At 40.5% G+C, this 23,610-nt stretch overlaps 1 protein-coding gene across 1 annotated transcript in view; it reads right to left on the bottom strand.

The window, feature by feature from the left end:
• SCML2 (Scm polycomb group protein like 2) overlaps nucleotides 1–10,686 on the bottom strand; it is a 60,816-nt gene extending 50,130 nt beyond the window's left edge. Inside the window, exons 1-2 of the mRNA XM_068425148.1 lie at nucleotides 10,650–10,686; nucleotides 4,480–4,548 (exon numbers count right to left, since the gene is read on the bottom strand). Coding sequence (XP_068281249.1) covers nucleotides 4,480–4,548; nucleotides 10,650–10,671 — 91 coding nt within the window. The 5' untranslated portion in view covers nucleotides 10,672–10,686. The remainder of the gene's footprint in view (nucleotides 1–4,479; nucleotides 4,549–10,649) is intronic.
• Between the last annotated feature and the right edge of the window lie 12,924 nt (nucleotides 10,687–23,610).

The raw sequence follows: 23,610 nt of genomic DNA, 5'->3' as shown, positions 1-23,610 counted from the left end.
AACTACCTCAGCACGCTTGGAGGTGTCCCATCTGCTCCCATGAATACATGACTGCCCAGTTTGTTGACGTGCTCCCGGTCTTCTTCTACTGTACATAATGCTTCAATGTAGTTTAAGTCAAAATTTTACAAAATTTAAACTGAAGATTAAAACTATGATTTAAGTGTCACTTGTATATGGGTAGAGTTTAAGGTTCTGGTTTATTTAGGCTAGTTTAATACAGTATCACCATAGCCTAAATACTGTTTAAGCAGATGGAGCACCTCATGTCTTCTCATCCCTAAGTTCCCTTGGCATGCATCCGAGAATTTTGACACGGAGATGTATATTTTCTAGTCTTCATCCCACCACCTATCTTTGTCAAAGATGAGGTTTCTTCTTAATTTTGGTTTACATACTCTTGCAAACATAGTAGTTTAAGTGTAAGGTATTTCATATCCTGCTTTATACTTCGTACCTCCTTCCATATGTTGTGATCATTCAATTAGAATTTTTCTCCTCCTCCTGTTTTTCCCTACCTACTTCAGTCTATTTTTTCACCTGTTCTTCTCACACTTCTATATCTCCTCTCCTCTTCAATTTTTCCTATCACACATCCCCGTGAAAACTCTGGAGATTTCTTGGATGTCAGCCCAAAGCATTGTAAGGCATCTTTCTTCGTCCAGTACCAAGAGGCTCTTTCTTCCTCCTTGCCACCAACAACAACACCAACAACACAGGATAAAAATGATCATCTCATCTATAGAAAATCAGAGATCTTGCATGATCCTGAGCAAGGCACTCCTCCTGAGTGTTTCACAGAGCTGAGTCTGTATTTCGTGAGTAAATTCAGTGCTCAGACACTAGATCAAAAAGGTATTTGTACTACAAATTTAATCCCTGCACTATTTTTCTTTCAAAATATATTGAGAAGTACAGCATGAAAAAGCAGAGCTTTTGACTACTTTATATTACATTATCAGAATAAATCTATTCAGTGCTCAGGCACTAGCATAGTCTCACGTGGAAGAACACAGATGACAGAATAAGGCTTGCCTGCTTAGCACTGCTTCTCCACAAAGCTTTTTCAACACCTTGCTCTCTACTGCAGAAGGAGGCAGGGACGTTTTCCAGTGACTCATGAAATATGGTTATCTTATCCACATATGAGAAGCACTTTGCCGGTGGGGGGTGTCTTATGGGGCTCCATCTGTCATGTCAGACAACATTATTTTAAAACACAGACATGCTATCCGAGTTCAATTTGACTGGAGCTCCTCTTACACTACAGAAGAGGGAAAAAAGATACAAATATACTTCCTCTCCTGTCTCAAAGTAACAGGGAAGACTAACAATGATGACTGCTAGGATCCCAAGAAATGGAAGAATTAAGTCTGGCAAAGGTAACAGCAGAAAGCAGTACTACGGCTGGTGATAACAGAGTATTGTATCTTGTATGCAAAGTCATCACCTCAACTACCCAGCTACCGTGTTAGTATCTCAGTACATTCACCCAGTGCCTACACTACTTGTAAGGAACTCCTCCACTGGTACCCAAGAAAAGCTCTGAACCAGACCATCTATTAGGAGTCAGAGGGCACAGAAATGCAAGCAGAGTGAGAGTTTAAGTAACCCAGTGTTATTTTATCGAGAATTAACTAAGGACTCCTGAAGAGATTTTCTACTTCAGTCAACAGTACTCATGACATTTCTTACTGCCCCAAATCCAAGCAAACAACATGAACATATTAAGTGTATATAAGGATGCTGCTGCCCTCTCACTGCACCTCACAAAGGCTAAATTGCCAGCAAACCCATGTATATGCTGCCCTATGGCACCCGTTGAGGATGGTAGAGGCTGTCTAGTGGATAGTAGAGGTTTGATAAAAAGCTGGATCATTTCTGGCAAGTGTGTAGTTTCCTCAGTTTATTATAAACACAAAAATGATTTGAAAACAGATTAATTTTAAAGTAAAATTAGAATTCCAGGCAATTTAATCCTGTTAGCAATACTAAAAACTCAGGCTATTAAACTGAAAAGCCCTTCTTTGGCACCAGCAAACACATTAAGAGAAGATAAATGAGGCAGAAAAGGTATTAGAAGAACAGACAAATCACTAAATGATCTAAAAAAAATGTTTACACAGCTAGAAGGTAAGGGGGCCCAAGATAGTTGGTTAGCATTCAAGGACTGCTTCTTCCGAGCTCAAGATCAGAGCATCCCAACAAGTAGGAAGTCAAGGAAGGGTACCAGGAGACCTGCATGGTTAAACAGGGAACTGCTGGGCAAACTCAAGTGGAAGAAGAGGGTGTACAGATCATGGAAGGAGGGGCTGGCCACTTGGGAGGAATATAAGTCTGTTGTCAGAGGATGTAGGGAGGCAACTAGGAAAGCTAAGGCCTCCTTGGAATTAAACCTTGCAAGAGAGGTCAAGGACATCAGAAAGGGCTTCTTCAAATACACTGCAGGTAAAACCAACACTAGAGGCAATGTAGGCCCACTGATGAATGAGGTGGGGGCCCTGGAGACAGAGGATAAAAAGAAGGCGGAGTTACTGAATGCCTTCTTTGCCTCTGTCTATACTGTTGGAGGCTGTCCTGAGGAGCCCCGGACCCCTGAGGCCCCAGAAGAAGTCAGGATAGAGGAGGAATCTGTCTTGGTTGATGAGGGCTGGGTCAGGGACCAATTAAGCAACCTGGACGTCCATAAATCCATGGGCCCTGATGGGATGCACCCGCGGGTGCTGAGGGAGCTGGCGGAAGTCATTGCTAGGCCACTCTCCATCATCTTTGCTAAGTCGTGGGCAACGGGAGAGGTGCCTGAAGACTGGAGGAAAGCGAATGTCACTCCAGTCTTCAAAAAGGGCAAGAAGGAGGACCCGGGTAACTATAGACCGGTCAGCCTCACCTCCATCCCCAGAAAGGTGATGGAACAACTTGTTCTTGGTGCTGTCTCTAGGCACATCAAGGATAGGGGATCATTAGGGGCACTCAGCATGTCTTCACCAAGGGGAAGTCATGCTTAACCAACTTGATAGCCTTTTATGAGGATGTAACCCGGTGGATAGATGATGGTAAAGCTGTGGATGTGGTCTATCTCGATTTCAGTAAAGCGTTTGACACGGTCTCCCACAGCATCCTCGCAGCTAAACTGAGGAAGTGTGGTCTGGATGATCGGGTAGTGAGGTGGATTGTGAACTGGCTGAAGGAAAGAAGCCAGAGAGTAGTGGTCAATGGAACTGAGTCCAGTTGGAGGCCTGTGTCTAGCGGAGTCCCTCAAGGGTCGGTACTGGGACCAGTTCTATTCAATATATTCATTAATGACTTGGATGAGGGAATAGAGTGCACTGTCAGCAAGTTCGCTGATGACACAAAACTGGGAGGAGTGGCTGAGATGCCGGAAGGCTGCGCAGCCATTCAGAGGGACCTGGACAGGCTGGAGAGTTGGGCGGGGAGAAATTTAATGAAATATAACAAGGGCAAGTGTAGAGTCCTGCATCTGGGCAAGAACAACCCCATGTATGAGTACAAGCTGGGGACAGACCTGTTGGAGAGCAGCGTAGGGGAAAGGGACTTGGGGGTCCTAGTGGACAACAGGATGACCATGAGCCAGCAGTGTGCCCTTGTGGCCAAGAAGGCCAATGGCATCCTGGGGTGTATTAGAAGGGGTGTGGTCAGCAGGTCAAGAGAGGTTCTCCTCCCCCTCTACTCTGCCCTGGTGAGGCCGCATCTGGAATATTGTGTCCAGTTCTGGGCCCCTCAGTTCAAGAAGGACAGGGAACTGCTAGAGAGAGTCCAGCGCAGAGCCACAAAGATGATTAAGGGAGTGGAACATCTCCCTTATGAGGAGAGGCTGAGGGAGCTGGGTCTCTTTAGCTTAGAGAAGAGGAGACTGAGGGGTGACCTCATTAATGTTTATAAATATGTAAAGGGCAAGTGTCAAGAGGATGGAGCCAGGCTCTTCTCAGTGACATCCCTTGACAGGACAAGGGGCAATGGGTGCAAGCTGGAACACAGGAGGTTCCGCATAAATATGAGGAAAAACTTCTTTACAGTGAGGGTGACTGAACACTGGAACAGGCTGCCCAGAGAGGTTGTGGAGTCTCCTTCTCTGGAGACATTCAAAACTCGCCTGGACGCGTTCCTGTGTGATATGGTCTAGGTAATCCTGCTCCAGCAGGGGGATTGGACTAGATGATCTTTCGAGGTCCCTTCCAATCCCTAACATTCTGTGATTCTGTGATTGTTGATTATATATACAATGAGTACTTGTCTTAGCTAGTAAAACTATCAGGCTCGAGTCAAGCAGTTTCAACCATCATTTTCTATACCAAAAGATACTTTCCCAACATAGTTAGACAAAAGCAATGGTATGTTTTTAACCACCCACCAGTAATAGCCAAAGAGATTGCAAAAAAGCCTCAGGAGATAGTACAATCCAAATACACACTTTTTCTTTTAGGGTACCTTAACTAACAACCTGACAGCTGCAATACCTACCACTTTTTAAAGACGGGTTGTTTGCCTGCTGATTCTTTCCATCTTTCTCTTTTTTAATATTCTTTGAATCTAAAAGACAAGATTCCATTACATAATAAATGTAATATTCACATCATAACGATGTCCAGCATAACACAGAATGCTTTCAAACAATACAGAATGTCTCGTTCCAAAGATTGACTTTCTTTTATTCATTTCAGTGCATAATCACAAAGGTATCTGTACCACAAATTTAATCACTGCGCTATTCTTCTTTCAAAATATATTGAGTACAGCATGAAAAAGCAGAACTTTTGACTACTTTATATTACATTATCAGAATAAATCTAGTTGCAGAAAATGTAGTATTAGCTCCACAAAGAGCAACTCTGCCCTAATTTTTAACAGCTTTACTCAGTCTACACACAATTTGAGATCCTCAAGATCACTGAATATCTTTTTAAATCTCGTCTAGACCATTATGAACTGAGAAATAAGAAAAAAACAACCCACCCTAGAAGCATATTTCTGAGTTAAAGATTTCATTCTATATTTAAATTCTTGAATAATCAAATGCAAGCAGCTATCTCAGTGCACATTTCAGTTATTTAAAAAAAAAAAATCATTCAGAAGAATCCACCTTCTCTACCATTCATCTCCACATACATACAGAAAGGAGCTTGTCATATTTAATTTTTGCCATATTTCTGCACATATGAGAGGCACAGAGGGGGACCAGGAGGCTAGAATGGAGAAGACAGAGGGAGCCAGTTCCACCTGCTCCGCATAGTCTTTAAAATATGTTCATTTGGTGACTTGCTTTTGACACTAGTGGACTGAAATTCAAGCACAATTCAAATATGACACTAAGCTGGCAAATGAAATGCAAGTACATTTTCAGATTTAAAAAGCTCTGCATGGCTGAATAACTCTCTTGGTTTGCAAATGCCTCAGCACCAGGAACGGGGCAACTCCTCTGGGAAAGCATGTGCCTCAGCTCACACCTTTGGCCGTCCTAGTTAGCCTCAACTGTTACAGGTGAAGAGATGGTTCACTTGTACCGAAGGATTCTATTGGTAGCCGATTACTGTATCTGCTTGCACTTAAGTCTTTAGCTATTGATTGGCTTGCATTTGAAATAAAAACACTCCTAACCTACAGCAAGAGGCATTTGGTGATCAGAAACATTTGAGATACAGTAAGTTGTTCTGCAGCAAAGATTAAGCCCTAATAGTGTTTCTCGTCTGTGTTTTCTGTAAGTAAGGCTTTTCTTGAAACAGAGTATTGACGAGCAATGTGTGATGTTCATAATTTCCGCTTCACTTCTTTCATTATTTATTGAGGAATTGCCATGTACAGCAGGAGCTGAATCATGACAATCTTCTGTCATCAATCCCCAAATCCTCCACTGGTCAGTGAGGAGGGGACAAGCCATCCACCTGGCTCTGCACAGGGTAGGATGTGGTCCTCCATTGGTCAGGGCATAGCACAGGTGAGGGACCCTTCAGGGACAGCCCAGCAGGGCCTCACCAGCCAGGGCCACCCCACCACCCCAGCCAGGAGCAACAAGGGATGCACTGGGAGCAGCCCCAGCCCCGGGGCACTCCACTAGGGCTGGGCTGAGGCCGGGCTGGGACATGAGCCCACAGGTGGGCCCAGCCCAGCGGGACCCATGGCCATGCAGGGCTGTGGGGAGCTGGAGACTGGCCCTGCTGTGGCCTCGCTGGGGCAGGGGCTGATGGCCCAGGAGGGATGACGTGGGGTCCTGGGCTGTGGGCAGGGTGAGGAGAGGCCCCAGGTGAGGTTGTGCATAGCCATTAAAGCCTATTAGCGCACCCAGGGCCGAGACACCTTCCAAGAATAACCCAGACTCCATAGTCCCAGAAAACATACTTACAGCTACATACCAGCTCTAAATATGCTGCAAATGTATCACCTGTTTCTCCTAAAGCAGATATGGGGAGTAATCAAGATCCTTTGAAAAGGGAAGAAAATGCTATGCTTACTCCTTTACTTCGTCTTCTTTCTTGACTTACACACTCCTTTTGGAAAAAATTTGCTTTGAAATATTTTCTACATCACTGAAAGCACTTGGCAGATTCCCAAAGAAAAGTCCTTACAGAGGTCAACTTCAGAGGGACCTGCTGAAATGCTTCTGGATGGTGCCCACAGAGCTCTAACCCCGGTACTTCCTCAGCAGTAGGGCTTTAACCCACACAAGTGGCCACCCTACATCCTGACAACAGCTACCAGTGTGAACCTGAGAAGAGACAGCGGTAAAACTAATACAGCAACAATGAAAAGACACAAGGAAAATATTCACCTTCTGCCACCTACAGATCAAAGTATATTCCATCCAGCCTCTTTGGGACTGAACTGAATCCAGCTAGTTTTCTATTGGGCGGTGGCAATCACTAGCAGAGCCTTCTGTCATGTTCTACAAGCTCAGTTAGTCAGGCTTTCCCAAAAACAGTCATGGGACTGTCTCAGGCATCGCGCAGACAGCTTACAGAGTAGGTAGCTTCCCAATCCGCTTAGTTCCGAAGAGGAAATCCAACCGAGTCCCACATAAGAGACTCGTTGAAGAACAGAACTAATAACTGCTTCCTGCGAACACCCAAAGCTTGAAAGGACAAAGTCATGAAAGAGTATCTGCCCAACAGTACCAGACTTCAAACAAGATGACAGCCTTTAATGATAACAGACATCAAGAACAGGTGAAAGAATGCAAAAAACCACAGCCTGGACACCAGATGAGTTCTTGCTGACAACCACGACCCAAATTATTTATTTCCTGTATCAGTTAGGTTTAGCGCCTATCTCACAAATATCACAGCAAATACGAACACTGAAACAGAGCACTCTCAGTGATACATTTTTCTTATAATCAGCCATTAGAAAATTATGAGAAAAAGAAGATATAAAAACATTAATAAGAGGAAATGGATTCCTCAATAGCAGCTTAAATATCTATTTCATTTGAGGTGGAGGCATCTTCATTCATAATAAACCCAAAGCACCATCACTATCACTTGTTTTTGATGGCCAGAAATCTGTTCTTTAAAATGCCCAAGTAAAACTCATCCAGCGCATGCAGAAGCATCCAAAAAAATAAGTCTGAATAAAATAAAGATTGTTTTTCAAAGGCTCCCCTTGCTTTTATGCATTCCAGCCCTCCATGTTGGGAAGACTATTACAAAGCTGGACTGTTTTGTTTAAACAGATGAAAAGCTACTAGCAGTAAGAATTACTATCCTGTTTTCACATGAGATACCCTGTATCTACTACCACCTCAGAAGAGTTTCTCCCAGTCCATACTTCACAGTTGCTATGATGCCTTGGTCTGGTGTGCCTCTTCCAATGTCAGTAGTCAGGGTAGAGAAGAATTTACGTTTTATTTTTGAAAGCAACATTAAAGAAAATAAGATTAAAATCCAATTTTATAAACATGAAATACATGTGTGGGTTTGGGGTTTTTTGTATGTGTTTTGTTTGTTTGTTTGTTTTTTAATGTGCACCAATATACACTTGAGATTTTGATATCCTAAATTCTAGTAAATTTAGTTTCAAATGATCACTGAAAACAAAATTAAGGCATGGAAGACTATTATGTCAAATCACTGGGCTGAGGAAGATGACTGCCTCAGCACATACACTGAGTTTGGTCAAACTTTCAGGACAAACCTCAAAAATTACATTATAAAAGAGGGAAATACTTCTGCAGGCATAAAAAGTAATTTATTTTCATCTCCTTCACTTAGCCACCTTCAGTGACTAATTCCCGCAAAACTGAAAAGTGGACTTGAAAATGGGAACTTTATTTTTATGTTAGAGACAGAAGAGACTTAGTTCTAGAATAATGAAGCTCACTGTGACAAAAGAAAAGAAATAGGTCAGCTGAATTCATTATCTATCTTCCTCTCTTCATGAAGTCCATTTTTAAAAAGACAAGTCTGAGTTTACTTTCCATTGTAAAACACAATGTTTCAGATCATTTTGTCAAAACACAAATGAAAATGAAATGCTGCTAGTGTGGACTTAATCACATGCTACTCAGCTCCTTAAAAAAAAAAAAAAAGGAAAGAATGGGACATTATTTTCAAAGAAAGTGCTAAAAATATAGTAATACATATAAGCATATAGAGAGCTTATATATTCACTGTGTAAATATATATACACATTTAGCCTATAATACATATAGGCTAAATACTTTTTTCAAAATCCCGTGAAATACTTTCTTCTAAGTAGCAAGATTAGAATACAGCATATACTAAAATTACAAAAGCAGCGTATTCTATTGTTCAACTAATAATTTTTCTACAGCACACTTTATAAACTAAAGTAGTAGATACAAAACAAGATTAGAGTAGATTATTTAACATAGTGCTTTCTGCTTACTGATTCAAAACTGCATGTGTTTACATTACTCCCACCATATCGGTAATCACAGAATTCTTCCGCTGATAAGATTACTCAACAGAAGACAGGCAAGAGCAACCACATCTATCATGCAAGAAATTAGAGACAAGGAAGAAACCAGACAAAGCTGTCTTGACTGGTTTGTGAATGCGACATAAGAAAAAAAAAATACAATCAGAAAAGGCACCTTTAGAATATAAGGTCTGGTAAAGATAATCCTGGTGACCCATGTATAGTTCCTCTTATAAACTCCCAAGTTGAACTCCAGCTTCTTGTCTAAGATGCTTTAAAAATCCACAACACTTCTCCCTGGGAAGAGTTAACCTTTCAACAAACAAGATGACTGCTTTGTCTGCGTGCTTAGCAAGCATCACCTCTGTCAACAGTATTAGTTTTTACCACAGAATGGTGTGCTACATGAGGAAGCACAATGCATCATCTTCTAAGACTTGCTATTTGCTTGCTGTCCAATGTGGGGAAAAAGTAATTTGCAGTCATGCTTTTGAGATTTCTTCAGCTATTTCTTAACCACCTTAACGTCTTCAAACTCTGTAAGGTGTTCAAAACACAGCAGGAGACCCCTTTTCTCAAAGAAATCCCTTGTCTCTTCCCGACAGACGTGAAACACTTTTAGGTGACAAAAACATTTGCTCTTCCCATGCTACGCAGTTACTTGCCTTCAGATGAAGTTTACTAAGACAAGCCCAGGACTTAGCATTGCTCAGGAAGGGGCCTTCTTCACTCCCTACCACACAGGGTTGTGAGCACTTTTTAGCTACCCTTCACCAAGCCTCAGTGCACACAGTTGACGATATCAAGACAAAGTGAATATGAAATGTCTCGTTTCCCTTCTTTTTGTGCTTCCCTAGTGGGATTCTTATCTTATCTGCTCGGAACATGATGTCTCTTTTAGTATATTTAGACAACACCCATGCAGAAAACCTACAAGAGAAGGGGACAGACTTCCTCCGTAAACTCTTGGTGCAACAATTAAATGGATGACTCCTGCCACTACAGAAAATCTATTACAGCAAAAGACAATTATTTACCAAGGGAGTGCACAAGAACATAAAGCAGCTTGGGCTGAAAGTGGAGAGCTCAAGAAAAGTACAAAAGTGTTAGCAGCCTTTTATGAGGGAGGACTAGCCATTTGAAAAGCAGCACCAACCTGGTTTCAGACAGCGGGTCTCTCTCTCTTCACATTCTCTATTTCATCAACCCAAACACCCTTGTTTCTTCTTAAGTCTCACTATTTTAGCACTTAACTCACAATTAACTTCTGCAGACATGACACACCAAAAATCACACCTTCGTAGTATGCTGTGCATCTATGGATGAATTTCTTTAAAAATTTTCATTTTATCTTCAAGAGACAGCTGCTAATGCCATTCGTTGTGATAAAATTTGATTCCTTGTACTACTCAGTTATCATCCTGCTAAATTATATGCGGTTACAGAATAAAGCACTGCATTTTATTTAATGTCACACCTAGACACATTCTTCAATTTTAGAGTAGTATAATGGCTTCAAGGCTGTCACAGAACAAAATCGCTTTGGTTGCACTTACAGAATGCCAGTATAAGCTAAATTTAGCATATTTACTCTAAAACAATGTGAAGTTTGAGCTTACCTGTATTCAGTACATACCATAAACTGTCCTATTTAACCTAACAGTAAAGTAATTGTCAAGTAATATCCCACCACCTTCAAAAAGAGAATTTAGCAGGTTCCCTATTTTCTTTCCTCTTGGATAAAAGCTGCCAGGCCTTACCTTTAGCTGCTGTTTTCCCCATGGTAACACTTCTGTGATCTTCTGTCTCACAATAAAAAGGCTGAAGTTGAAAGACCAGTTAATTCTTCCTTTCAGCACAACAGTTTCCTGTGGAGTAGTAATACAACAAGTTAGGGGGGAGGTTGTTGTTGGGGTTTGGGTTTTCTTTTTTTGAGAAGGAGGATTTCTTTTTGTATTGGTGTATCATTATCTTGATAGTTTTAATTTGCAAATGTTCAACAAACTATGTGTAGAAGAACAGCGTGTAAACAACAGATATATCAAAGTTGCAAGGGCACAGAACCCAAACTCTTATTTCATTGTTTTAGACAGTTCATTGTATAATGATTTGCATTTTCTGTGGATTTCTAATACAAAGACAGACATAAAATGTGCTTTGTTTCCTTTTCCCCCAACAAGCATTACTGAAAAATGGAAGAAAGACTTTTATACATAACCTACTTGTCCTGCCTCACTTGCACAGTTAAACAATCATCAATTAAACACCTTTGGGTAAAACACATTATCTTGCACAACTACAGTGGAAGGGGGAACAAAACACTGATATAAGAAATCTACACAAAGGCCCAAGTGCTCACTGATACCCCTGCCCACTACTGCTTGTAACAGAGCACAAAGAACCTGTTAGGGGAACACTAACTGCAGATAAAAGCAGCGAGCCACATTCTTGTAGAGTTTAGAAATTAGAAGGGCCAAATTAGTTAAACTATTGTAAAACAGCAAAAACAAACTTGATTTTTTGTCTGTGTTACTGTGATTTTCTACTCCAGCACCTAGTTTTTTGAACTTTGACTGTATTCAATTCAAGTCACACTCATTTGAAGCTTTTTAGCCTTGAAGCAACAAAGCCAGCAAGTTTATTATCCTTTTCCATTAACTGTTCAAGTAATAATGGGTAAAAATACATTCAAATTTCTGAATTATCTTCTTTGATTATTTCCTTTCAAGGAACTCCCATGAGGTTAAAGCTGACATCATCAAAAGTTTGAGATTTTTTTTTTAATTTAAATATGTGCATACTTTTTCCAAGATTAATTTTGCCAAAGGTAACATTTTTAGAAGCTACAACTTTCCAGTGTTACATAAAAGGAATAATAGTTGAAGAGCAAGTTATCTACTTGGAATTTCTTGAATCTTATACTTGCATGCTAAAAATAAAAATTATACATACATATGACATATAACAAGGGAGGTGTCATGCAGCTGAGTATTTTCCTGAAACTGTGACATTTCAGTGAAATTCCAAGGAACTTGCACACTATGGTGATGGACTGCATGATGAAAACTTTATACAGTGCAAGTCCCATGGCTAAAACTAATTACATATGGTTTTAAAAATGCCAGTGACTGAAGAATTCATTTAGTGTGTGTGCTGTGTGCGAACATGCTAGACAATTATTACAAAAAACTCTCAAGATTGAGACTTGAAAGCAGTTATAAATAAAACTGAATACTAACATAAAATAAGCAGGATTTGCTACACAATAGCATTCATAGCATAAGTGATCATAAGGATTAAGAACAGAAATCCTTTTAAGCCATCAAATAAATCTGAAATACTTGATACTTTCATAGACTCCCCCAAAAATTCAAAGCTTTTCCGCTGCAAGTAATAAATTGTGAAAGGTGATGCAGAGTCAAAGTAACTGTTTTTACAGATTACTTTAAAACAGTGCATGGTTTTTATCTTTTTGTTCCAAGTACCAGATTGCACTTGGTGCAGTAATAAAGATTCCAACCCTGCAGTGATAGTCATCAAGTTTAGCACAACCGGAGCGTCTGTCAGAACATAAAAAGGATTCCAGCTTTTCATTAGCTTGTGTTGTACCAGATAGGCTATTTTACAGCATGCCCACCAGCCTGTTAAAAATATAAGACAACTGAAAGTTCTGAAAGTGCTGTCTGAAATGGGGCAAACACAACTGCAGGTATACAATATATTATTATTTCAAAGAGGAGCTACTGCAAACCCAGTCACACCTACAGTATTCAATTTAAGAACCGCTATTAAATTAGCTTGTAGATAGTGCTGTTTGTCACAGAAAACATTCAAGAACGGTCTTTCTGAGCCTCTGTCTAACAACCCCTACATGCTGCTAAATTACAGCAAAATGAAAACCAGTTATATCCGAAACAGAGAGAGGTCAGTCTGAAACAAAGTGTAACTTCTTTTGCAGGGGCAGACTTTGGAACAGCTTTCCATCACTTCGTGTAACTAAACAGCAAACCGTAAGCAAGGCAGTTATGTCCTTCGCTAACCAAGACAGAGTCCTCTTACGTTGCACTCACCATCGCCAGCCTTATTCAACCCACAGCACACTCGCCACAGAAGAGAAGAAACCCCCCAGCAAATACAGGGGAGAAACCTCCTGGGACATTCTGGCAAAAGTATGCAGAAAGGACAGAGCTCAAGGCATTCTTGTATGTGTACCTTGGCAAGCAAGCCGAGTCAGTGATACAGAAAGCTGGGGTTAAGAAATGAATCTAGCAGCTTCTAGAAATGAAGGGGGAAAAAATGAAACAAAACAAGGTCAGGAATACACAAGCAAACAAAGAAATGCAAAGGCAAGGCTGAAGCGTAATGGCTTTAGGATGCACAAAGCAGCAGAGTGAAAACCAAAGTTACAAAAACCAAGCTAAGCACTTGTCAGTCACAGACAGAAAACACCCAAAACCCACTGATTTAGGGAATGGAAATACAGAATCCGTATCGCACACCAAAGAGAAACTGTTTGCTGTAAATTAAGGAAACTAAAAAAAAAAAAAAAAAGAGAAAAAAAAAATCCATGAACCTGGAATAACATTGGATTAATCATCAAAATATCTTCAATTTAAAGAGCCATGGAAGATCTCCACACTCACAAACTGTATTATTTACATCACTTACATCTCAATTCATCCTGTAAACTGAGTTTTATTCTTTCGCTTATTAGGTTCCTTTACATCAGTTACTTTTTTAAAAATCAGATGGAAAGCATTCATCTGCCTTTAATTCCTTACTGAAGTTTTTATTGTTAATCCCCAAATCACTTCTACTAGCCACCTCCCACTGTGCGAGCCCTTTGTCAGAACGCAGTATATTAGTAGACAAGCCGAAGCCTTCGCCCTCTCTGTGCTGCTACTACATAATACTAGGCATCAGAAAACGGGATGGAAAACACTTTTCCTGTCTAATTCTGTAATTCCTGTCTAATTCCTGGAGTTCTCTCAAAGCGAGAAGAGCAAAGGACATTTCAGAGAAGCTAGTATTCTACAGAAAATGTCAAAATCATTCTGTTTTGCCTGCTACACATATCCATTATCTTTCTCACTGTAAGCCAGGCACTCAAGTAAGCCGAATGTCCTGAAAAAAAATCCTGCATATTTAGGGCTTCCCAGTGCAAGTTTATCTTGACAGCATGCCCGCTCGTAAAAATACACAGCACAGAATTATGGAGATAAATATAACATCTAAAAGAAGCCTAAGCAACCAGTAGATTGTGGCCTTAGTACCCACCAAAAAGATTAAGGTTTTGGTGTTAGTGACTCTGCATCTCAGGCTCAGAGGTAATACAGAGACACCGATTTTAGAGCCACTTGGCTTTTTGACCTTCCCACTGGTATAAATGCAGTAACTCAGACCCAGTCACTGATATCCTCAGGGGAAGAAGGGACAGTCGCCAATGGGCAGCCTCCGCTGGATAAGGACTGAGGCTATTCTTTTACACAGATACACAGCACAGAAGAGGAATCTCAGAAAACATCCACTTGGAAGCATCGATTAAGTTCTTCTTAATTTTAGCTTGAAATACAGGCAGACATTTTTCAGGCTCAATCTGAACAAGGAGTTATACTTGCCCCTCTCTTTCTTCATTTTTTTTCTTCTACAAATGCTTCCAGACCAAATTTCCATACACGAAAGGGGAAAAGAATTACGCGTAGTTTGAACAGCAAAACCAGTTACAGACAGAGAATAGGTGCAATGTAAGCAAAGAAGTATTCCCCCCCAAGTCTTTTGTATGTGCAAGTCCTACATTTGCTGTCACCACCAGCATTCACATGCTGTTAGCTTTAGAAACATAATTATGAGTTACCAGTTGCAGCTGCTAGCCAGTATCACCACACTCCCATCGCTGTTACCGCTTCCCACCTCCTTCTTCCTGTTTGTTACAGCCAATACTGGAGAGAGCCCTTCACGAAAAGGACCTGCACAGCCCCCTCCGTGGATCGACACACAGCGGGGCAGCCGCGGTTCCCACTCCAGCTTCCACGCACAGGTAACGTGCACCTACAGGCACCAGTTGCTTCCCAAACAAGCGTGACTTTTTTTGAAAGTGAGCGGCATTCCTTCAAAGTTATTCTTCATGAATCTGGAATACTTTTTCTAAAATCTAATCATCTATTCATCTGTTATCTCTTAAATGAAAACCCTACTTCATACCATTTTCACAAGTCTTTAAGGGGCTGAAAAGGGGCAAATAAAGAGAGTAAGACTTAAAAGGGGTATTTCTGTAACATGCAATACTTCCAAGTCCCCTTGAAAATTTACTTTCCCGTGAGTTACCCAGTGCGTAGACTCATTTAGTACACTTCAAGACACAACAGCTTCTACTTCCTTATTTCTGTAATAGATGGCATCAGTGAAAACCTTCTAGAGCATACTGTGGCATGGTTATAGAAAAGTAAGACCTCAAAGGCTAAAAGAAAAAAACCTTACACTTGCATGAATATATCAGAAGATTGCAAAATGTAACACAAACTTTGTAGTTATAAAATCAGTACTATTTAGCATTCCAACCGAAACCATTCTATGATTCTATGATTTCAAAACAAAACCCAAAGATCAGGCCTTCTTTCATTTATACACACGAATATATAATCAGTTGGTAGTGTTCTGACAAGAAATTTGATCCAGGCTGGACTCTCTTTTAGTTCACATTTTTTGTTAAAAAAAAAAAAGTGAGATTCTTTCAAGGAAAGGAAATCAAACTTCCATGTTTTCATATGGCAGAACTTCTAATGAGCTGATATATCTGAACACCTTTTCTTCTAGTTGATAAAAGCAGAGCTAGGAGAGATAGGCTTTTCTCAAATTTACGGGCTTTCATTCAAATATTACCTAGCCATATGTATTATTACAACAACTAAGTTTGAATATTTCTGAAATTGTTAAAGGAAGAGAGTGGGTACTTAGTGCTTTACAAACATCGTTTTGTAATGTCACTTTCCTTAACATCAACAAGAAATTTTCTGCGCTTGCGGAATTCCTCAGAAAGTCACCAACAGTGTACTGCTCACTATTTATGAAGTGATTAGCACAAACAAACTTTTAAGCTGTCAGCAGTAAAATACTGCCTGTAAATGTTCTGCTCTCTCTCCAGGTAAGTTTACGATCTGCTTTAGAATATGAGCAACTGTAATTACAGTAAGTCATACATTTCAAGACTACAAAAATCTCCCTAAACTCTCAAACCATATTAAGTGTATTATTCAGTACAGAGCAAGGCATTGTGTATTTTAAAAAGCAACACTAACAAGGGTTTAGACTAAAGATTTGTCCCAAAAGTTCCTGAAACAAGGAACAAATACTTATAAATGAGAACAGCAGAAAAGTGAGGTCTCCAAATTAAACAGCATAGCTTGTATCAACACACAACAGAAACAATTTATGTCATGTAGGTTCAACATTTGTGAATTTGACAGTAATTTTAAAAATTAAAGTTTAAAGCTGCCCTATGGCTACCCATGGAAAATAAAAATAGCTTCTCTCCTCTTTCCCCCCTCCTCATCCTGCTTTAAAAGTCAGAAGATGTGGGGTTGTAAAAACCTGAAAAAGGAAATGGTATGTGTGAAGTCAGCAGTTCAGCAAAGCATCTGACTGGCCATTAACAGCTTTAAATATTCTTAAAATGCCAGTCATCCCACATGAAAGGATATTTTAATGTTATATTCAAATAAATCAAAAATATAGCTCGCAGAGCTCACATTTCTGTCTTAAGTGAAACTGCCAGTTTTAGTAGTTTACTAGTACATATTTACAGTAGTACAAGTTTGACAAATTGTTTAAATATTTTGGTGAATTCAGCTCACTGAAACCTCTGTGCTGTTTTCCACTTCCCCCTTCAAGCCTGGGGTACTCTTCCTGAAAACATTCATCATCATTATTCAACCTGGCTTTGTTCAAATGCCTAACTCAAATTTCTTCCATAAAGCGAACTAATTAAATTATGCACCAAAAAACCCCAACAATTTTGTATGATTAGCACTGGCTAAGAGCTACATACCTGCATGAAATTCTCTCTACATCCAGATACATCTCCTCTGCCTTCAGCTCAGCCTCCCTTGACGCAGAAGAGAGCTCTCAAACTATTTGTTCTGTGAGGCACTGAGCATACTTTGAGCGCAGTGTAAATACAGCAGGTAAGGGAGAAAAGAAATTGCTGTTGCAAACACAGTTAAGAGATGTCCAGATGCTAGAGATCCCTATAGAGCTTTTCTGCGGTTGTCTTTGGCAGACAACAAGCAATAGCACCAGCTTTAAAAGCAGCAGTCAGAGAGTGTATGTGTACATAAGTGGACGAGGGGGAGAAAGACAAGTAGAGGAGGGGTGGTAGAAAAGGGATTTTACAACCTCTTAGGCAACTCTGGCTTCCTCCCATCTACACCACCTCCAAACTTGAAAAGGACTGTGGAAGCTCAGTTCAGATATGATCTAACAGAGCCCAATCCACATACTGCGTAGCCAGCAAATTCATCCCTGTGGTCCAGATTCTTTATTCATCCGACATAGTATCCAGAGAAACGTAAGCACCTTTAGTCTGATGCAGAAATCTATGAAAGTCAAACAGAGGGCACAATTTATTTATTTTTCTCATTGAAGGCACGGAGAACAGTCTTGGGACATTTCTGCATAGGATCAGTCTGCTGCCAGCATCCCAGGTGGAGTCCACTTGTTTCAAGGCAACACACCTGCCTCCCCTTGCTTGCACTCAATGCCAGCAGCAACATACTTGGGCTACCATCCTCTTCCAGTCTTAAAGTATCTGTTTCACTCTCCACACTTAAGAATCCAAACAACATAAAGCTGGCTGGGACTCCCTGCTACTGTATCTTAACAAAGACAGAACTTGCCTCACTGCATCTATCTGCTGCTGCAACACACCGCAGTGTACCCTGGCTTATGTAATGGAACAACTACATTGGTCCCACGTACTGGTGTCTAATCAGAGCGCAAAACCAAACCAACCAGAACTAAATAAACCCTTAAGCAATTTCCTGATATCTCCCCGTTCCAGAGGATGTTTCTGAAGGGAGAAGACCCCAGAGAGCTGCTTGCAGTCTCCAGGCACACCCACATCCCTGCACTGGGGTCACCTGTGCTGCTGGTACTGAGGGCTGTGCTGTTTCCCCAGCTTCTTATTTCTCTAATTAAAAAGGAAAATCCTTCTTTAAACCCCTTCCACAAAGGAAGGAGATCACCCTCCTCACAGATACCACCAAAAATATTTGCCCATCTCTTTGGACAAGCATTCATAATGACCATTCAGTGCTGCTAGACGTTTCTGCAGCTAACAAAGTGCTGACAGGTCAGAAAAGACAAGTCCTCAGTGCTGGGAGGACTAGACAGCTGCAAACGCTCAGCTGTAGTATTTGCCTCACTCTTCAAAAATGGAAGAAGATGAAAAGCCCAAAGCATCAGGAACATCCACAGCAAGTCCGTATCTCTCTTCTTCACTTCCCAGGAAAACATTCTGATTATTAAAAAAAAAAAAAAAAAAGAGGTGAAACAGGGTGTAACGGGGCAACTTCCTCCACCTCTTCCTCAGCATGGCTGCACAGCTGTCACTGCTTGTGTGTGGCTCCAGCCCAGGACAGAGGCAAAGCATCTCCCTTTCTGCTAGTTCTGGAGATCACCTTTCTGGAGGCGATCCTCCCTCCCTCCTCCACCAAGTGCTTACACCATTGAGCACCAGAGAATATTCAGACAAGGACCTAGGTAGCATTTTCCTACAACAAGCTGAAAAAAAAATATTAAACGCAGCATACAAAGTTTTCCGGCTAATTATAACAGTGTTTATTTCGTGATTAAAACCAGTCCACATCTTCTGACCTTTCCAGAAAACCAATGTCTGTCTCTTTATAGCACTCCAGTGCAGGGTACACATACAAGAGATTTGGTATGAGAACTGCTATCAAACATGTTACAGCTCTTTTAATCTCTGAGTCCCTGACAGATGATAGTGACAGTAAGGAGTTCCACCAAATTTAGCAGCTCTGATACCCTTTCACATTCCTCCATGTACAAGACTCACTTTTACAAACTGTGCTTTTTAAATGGGCTTTTAAAAGTGCCCCAAGAATTGCACTTCTTCCACTGAACCCTCCTGCGTTAATCTCTGATATATTCCATACAGTACATAAATAATGGTACATGCTTCATTTTAGGTATGCACCTCATTAAAATGGCGCTACCCTCTTGTACGTTTTATAAACTTCAGATGCTCCCTGAACTAATGTATGCTAGAGATGATGAAAGGCTCAACCTTCCCTTTGCCCTACACTAAAAGGGATATCGTATTACCTTGAGAAGACAACAGACTTAGATTTCCATCAAAGAAGTTCAAACTGTTCACGGAAAGACTGAATTCCCTTGGTATCTTAAATAGAATTTGACCTGATTTGTGAAGCTGAAGGCCTAGAATCAAATTATTTAACCAGGACATCTACCTTTAATGCAATATCTTGTTTGGTTTTAGGTGACAAGATACAAATGGGAAGCTGCACAGAAAAGACACCATTTACAAGTAAAAAAAAAAAAAAAAAAAAAACCAATCCAAAACACTGTTCATACTTAAGCTGCATATAACATTCTAACAAATCCAAAAAATAAAAAGTATTTTAGGATTAGTTTGGACATAAGATATCCAGACAGCATCTTCCCTGTGTAGCAGAAAGGCTACCCCCTTGTTAAAACAAATGGAAAAGCACTAAAATTCTGTTACACGTTTCAGTATTTCAGAAAGACTTTGATGTTAGACTCTGCAAGTAATTCTGAAAGGTGGGAAGAGAGCACATGGAAGAAGCACAGTAAGCACACACTTAGTATTGCACCAATTTGGATCCAAAATGATCAACCACTACCCATAAAGCAGGTGCCTTTGTTAAAGTCCAGAACTATGAATCAGTCTTGACTCTACACTGCTGCAATAAGAGACATGTAACTTACCATCACAAGGAAGTGTATACTACTTCGATTCATTTAGATCTAAGATAAGAAACTACTGGATCTTTTGGTCCTATTCCAAACACATAGAAACTAAAGCTGTTATTTTTGTAACTGGGATCTTGGAAGGAGAGTTGCTAAGGGTAGGAGCCAGTATACCCCCTCTACTACAAATGGTCTAGTTGTATATACCTGTGCCCGATGCCCACTGTATACAAGTATAAGAACAAGCCCAAATAAAAGAGATGAGGCAGCTTGTAAAGACAGTTGCTGCTTTCTGAATGGCAGTGATGCAGCTCCTGACTTTCCTCTAGATCTATGTGTTTGTTGACCAAGCAGAAAGACTAACAAGTAAGAGTACATTTGAGGGTCATCATCACGATTTATGCATCAGTTCCTCTTCGTCTATACACCTGTTGCAGATAAAAGGGGAGCCTGCTCACTGTTGGCTCAGATACCTGAAGTCACCGCTCCACTGCTGCAGCCTCAGCTGGCTGGTATGAGAACAGGCTGTCTCACAAGCCCTTTCCCCAGCAGCGGCTGGCACAAAGCCCCCTTGCCCATCCCGCAAGGCAATAAATAGCTATACCCAAAGAGACGACAGATATGGGATACAAGTTTTAGGCAATGTGAGGAGTTTGTACATACACACACATGTGCACATGTGGACTGAGCTGGTCACTCACCAAATCATCTCGTGCTGCTCCCGGAAGCAAGAGGCAGCATTGCTGCTCCACAGCCATTGCCGGAGTGAGGGGCAGCAGTTGCTGGCTGCACACCCTCAGCCCACGTTGCCCACACAGGTCAAGTCAGCTGGCAGGTGCGTGAAGTGCACACAGACATGAAATGGGATTCAGCCAGAAATATACTCTTAAAAGAAACTACAACTCATTTAAGGACTTAATTGTTTCACTTTTTAGAGGCTTTACCTGAAGCAAATGAATCATGTCTCCACTTAGACATCGTAAGTAAAGCTGTTCACACACACTGCACGTACTTCACCACTATCAGTCATCGCTACAATGCAAAAATAAACTTAACTGCATATAACTAATATTCCTACCACTACATCAAGATATCACGAAATTACAGAAGCCTTGAACCTTAAAAGAAGTCTTCAAAGAAGCCATACAAATCGTATTAGTAAAACACTGTCATATATCAAAACACAAATCACAGCAAAAAAAAAACATTCACCAAATCATACTGGAATGTTAACGAATATTCTGGGACTTCAAATTACATTGAGCCAACCTGCACATCAGAAGTATTTGCAAAAATACCAGGACCACTACATGTAATGAAAACACCTGTAACATTCAAGCACAAATAATTTTGTTTAATATTTCTGTGCTTCATATTTACAAACTGCTCTATTAAGCCTCAACAACTTTATATGGGATTTTCTGGCTTTTCCCACGTGCTAGAAAAATCTTGGGGTTCTTGACCATTTATGCTGCATGTCTTACACTTTGAAGAACACAAACGGCATAGTCCTGTACATTTAAGATTTTAATCTCTGGAAGAAGCAATCAGCAGTGAGGCTGGGTGCCTAGGGCTATTTCTTTCAAATGGGAACAAACAGAACTTTAAATGCCCCACAGATGCGGAGGTCAAGAAGCTGGTTAACAGCCTCCCCCGTGCAGACTCCTTGAAGCAGTGTCCCAGTCTCTACCTGTAGTTTCTATATTTACACTTAGAAATATTACAATAGATTGTCAAATGGTATTTTCAAAGATTATCTTAAAACATGTAAGAATAACTCTGTATTTCACCCATCCTTGTTTGAAGTAGTGTACCCAGACGAGCAGGAAAGCCAGCTGCAGTGTCCTGGACAGTTAATGACAAACATCGTTTCCGGTTAGTGATGTTATTTAATATCAAGGGATAATTACTGAGGACTTCATTTCTCCCTGTACATCCACTTCATTATGGATCGACTGCAACAGTAAAGGGAGTAAACAGGGCTCTCTCACAGCTCTCGATCCCATTGGAATAGTAAGAAAACAACGAGGCAAAATAACGAGACTGACAGACGAGTACAAAGGGCTGAAGGAGCTATGTACGTTTGCTTCAGGCTTTTTCACATTCTCTCTTCTTAAGTAAAGCCGTGTCATTGTTTTATACATGCAACTCGTAGATAGATGTTGGAATTAATACTTTCTCAGTACTACAAACTTCACTCTAGCAAAAACAAAATGACACTTGGTTTTGTAAAGCAGACACTCTCCAACGCCTCTTTCGAACTGAGGCAGCTACTCCAGAAAACAATGCCTCCGCCTTACGAGAGCACGGTAGCTGGACACAGCAAGGACAGCCGCAGCAAAGGAAAAGAAAAAGAGGCATCTGCACGTTCAAAGTAAGAAAATACAAAGTCTAAGGAAACGTATTTTAGAGGACTGTCATTGCTTCTTCCCTGAACCTGCCTAGATTAAGATCAACACTTAACAAAGGACCAAATTTCACGAACAATCAAATTAGAGACAGTCACATTTGTGCATCTACATGGCTTCCAATTACTGTGAAAGTACTTTATACTTGCAACTATAACACATAATCAGAAGCTAGCATTTGTGTTTTCTGAATCTGACAATTACTATGAAAATATATAATACCAAGCAACACGAAAGATATTACACAAATACCACTACATTATTACACAAATATTACTACATATTTACACCAAATAGAAAACTAGAGTATCAACTCCATCAGCTGAGTCTCGAACAAAATCAGTAAATATTACTTTCATATTCAAAACCAGACCATGTTAAAGTTTAAAACCCATACAAGTACTTTCAGGTCTCAACTTCAGTTTTACCATATACTCTTCCCCATTGCCTCCCACTTGCATTACTGCAAAACTTCCCGTAAATAAAGTAGCCAAAGAAGTGACTTCAATGTGCTTTTTATTTACTTCAATTCAATTAGTATCATACTTAAATAGTACTTACTTTTTATGATACCGTAAGGGAGAAAACCATCTCCCCTTGCCCCCAAGCACGCAGCCTGGTTGTACAAGTAATTTCCCTGGACACACTGCCAGCGAGCCCGCTCATGTGGGCTGTGGGGTGCTGTGGTCTGAGCAGCACTTGATGGCAGCCCGTGGAGAACTGGTACGCCACAACGCGTTCACTCCCCTATTTATTACCTGATGTTGATATGACAGCTTCAAACATAACTGTAAGACAGTGACTGCCTTCCTGCCATTACTCTTCCTATCTGCACAAGCGTTGCAGTTGTTACTGACCCTGAGTGACTGCCTCACCAACTGCTTTTCTCTGTCACTTCCGAAGAGTGAGGTGCGGTATGAAAGCTCTAAAAACCCAAAGGTTTCAGACTGCTACTGTGAATAATAAAAAATTCATAACCAATCAAACCCGAAGAGCTGTTTACAAGTCAGATACAAGACGCTCCGAAAAGCTACCGTCAAATCTACAAAGTCTATGGTTTTTGAAGTTTTAATCACCAAGCCTACATTAGTTAGAATACGCATGAGGCACAAGTGAGGTTTACATTATTAAAACTCACTAAGACATCAGCATTCACCTCTTCGTTACACCTTTTATGCTTTAGGATTATTTTTGGCTATCTCCTATAGCCTAATTAATCAGCGAGAAACAGCAGATAACTGTAGGGAAAGGCTTCAACTTTAAATTGCAGTAATTAACTAGTAAGAGATTTTTAAAAACACTTAGCGTGTCTCTCTACTCCTATAACATAAATGAGGGTAAAATT

This window comes from Nyctibius grandis, chromosome 2 (genome assembly GCF_013368605.1).
Source record: "Nyctibius grandis isolate bNycGra1 chromosome 2, bNycGra1.pri, whole genome shotgun sequence".
NCBI lineage: Eukaryota > Metazoa > Chordata > Aves > Nyctibiiformes > Nyctibiidae > Nyctibius > Nyctibius grandis.
The sequence above is the reverse complement of the archived record's forward strand: the minus strand, read 5'-3'. Positions and strand labels throughout refer to the sequence as shown.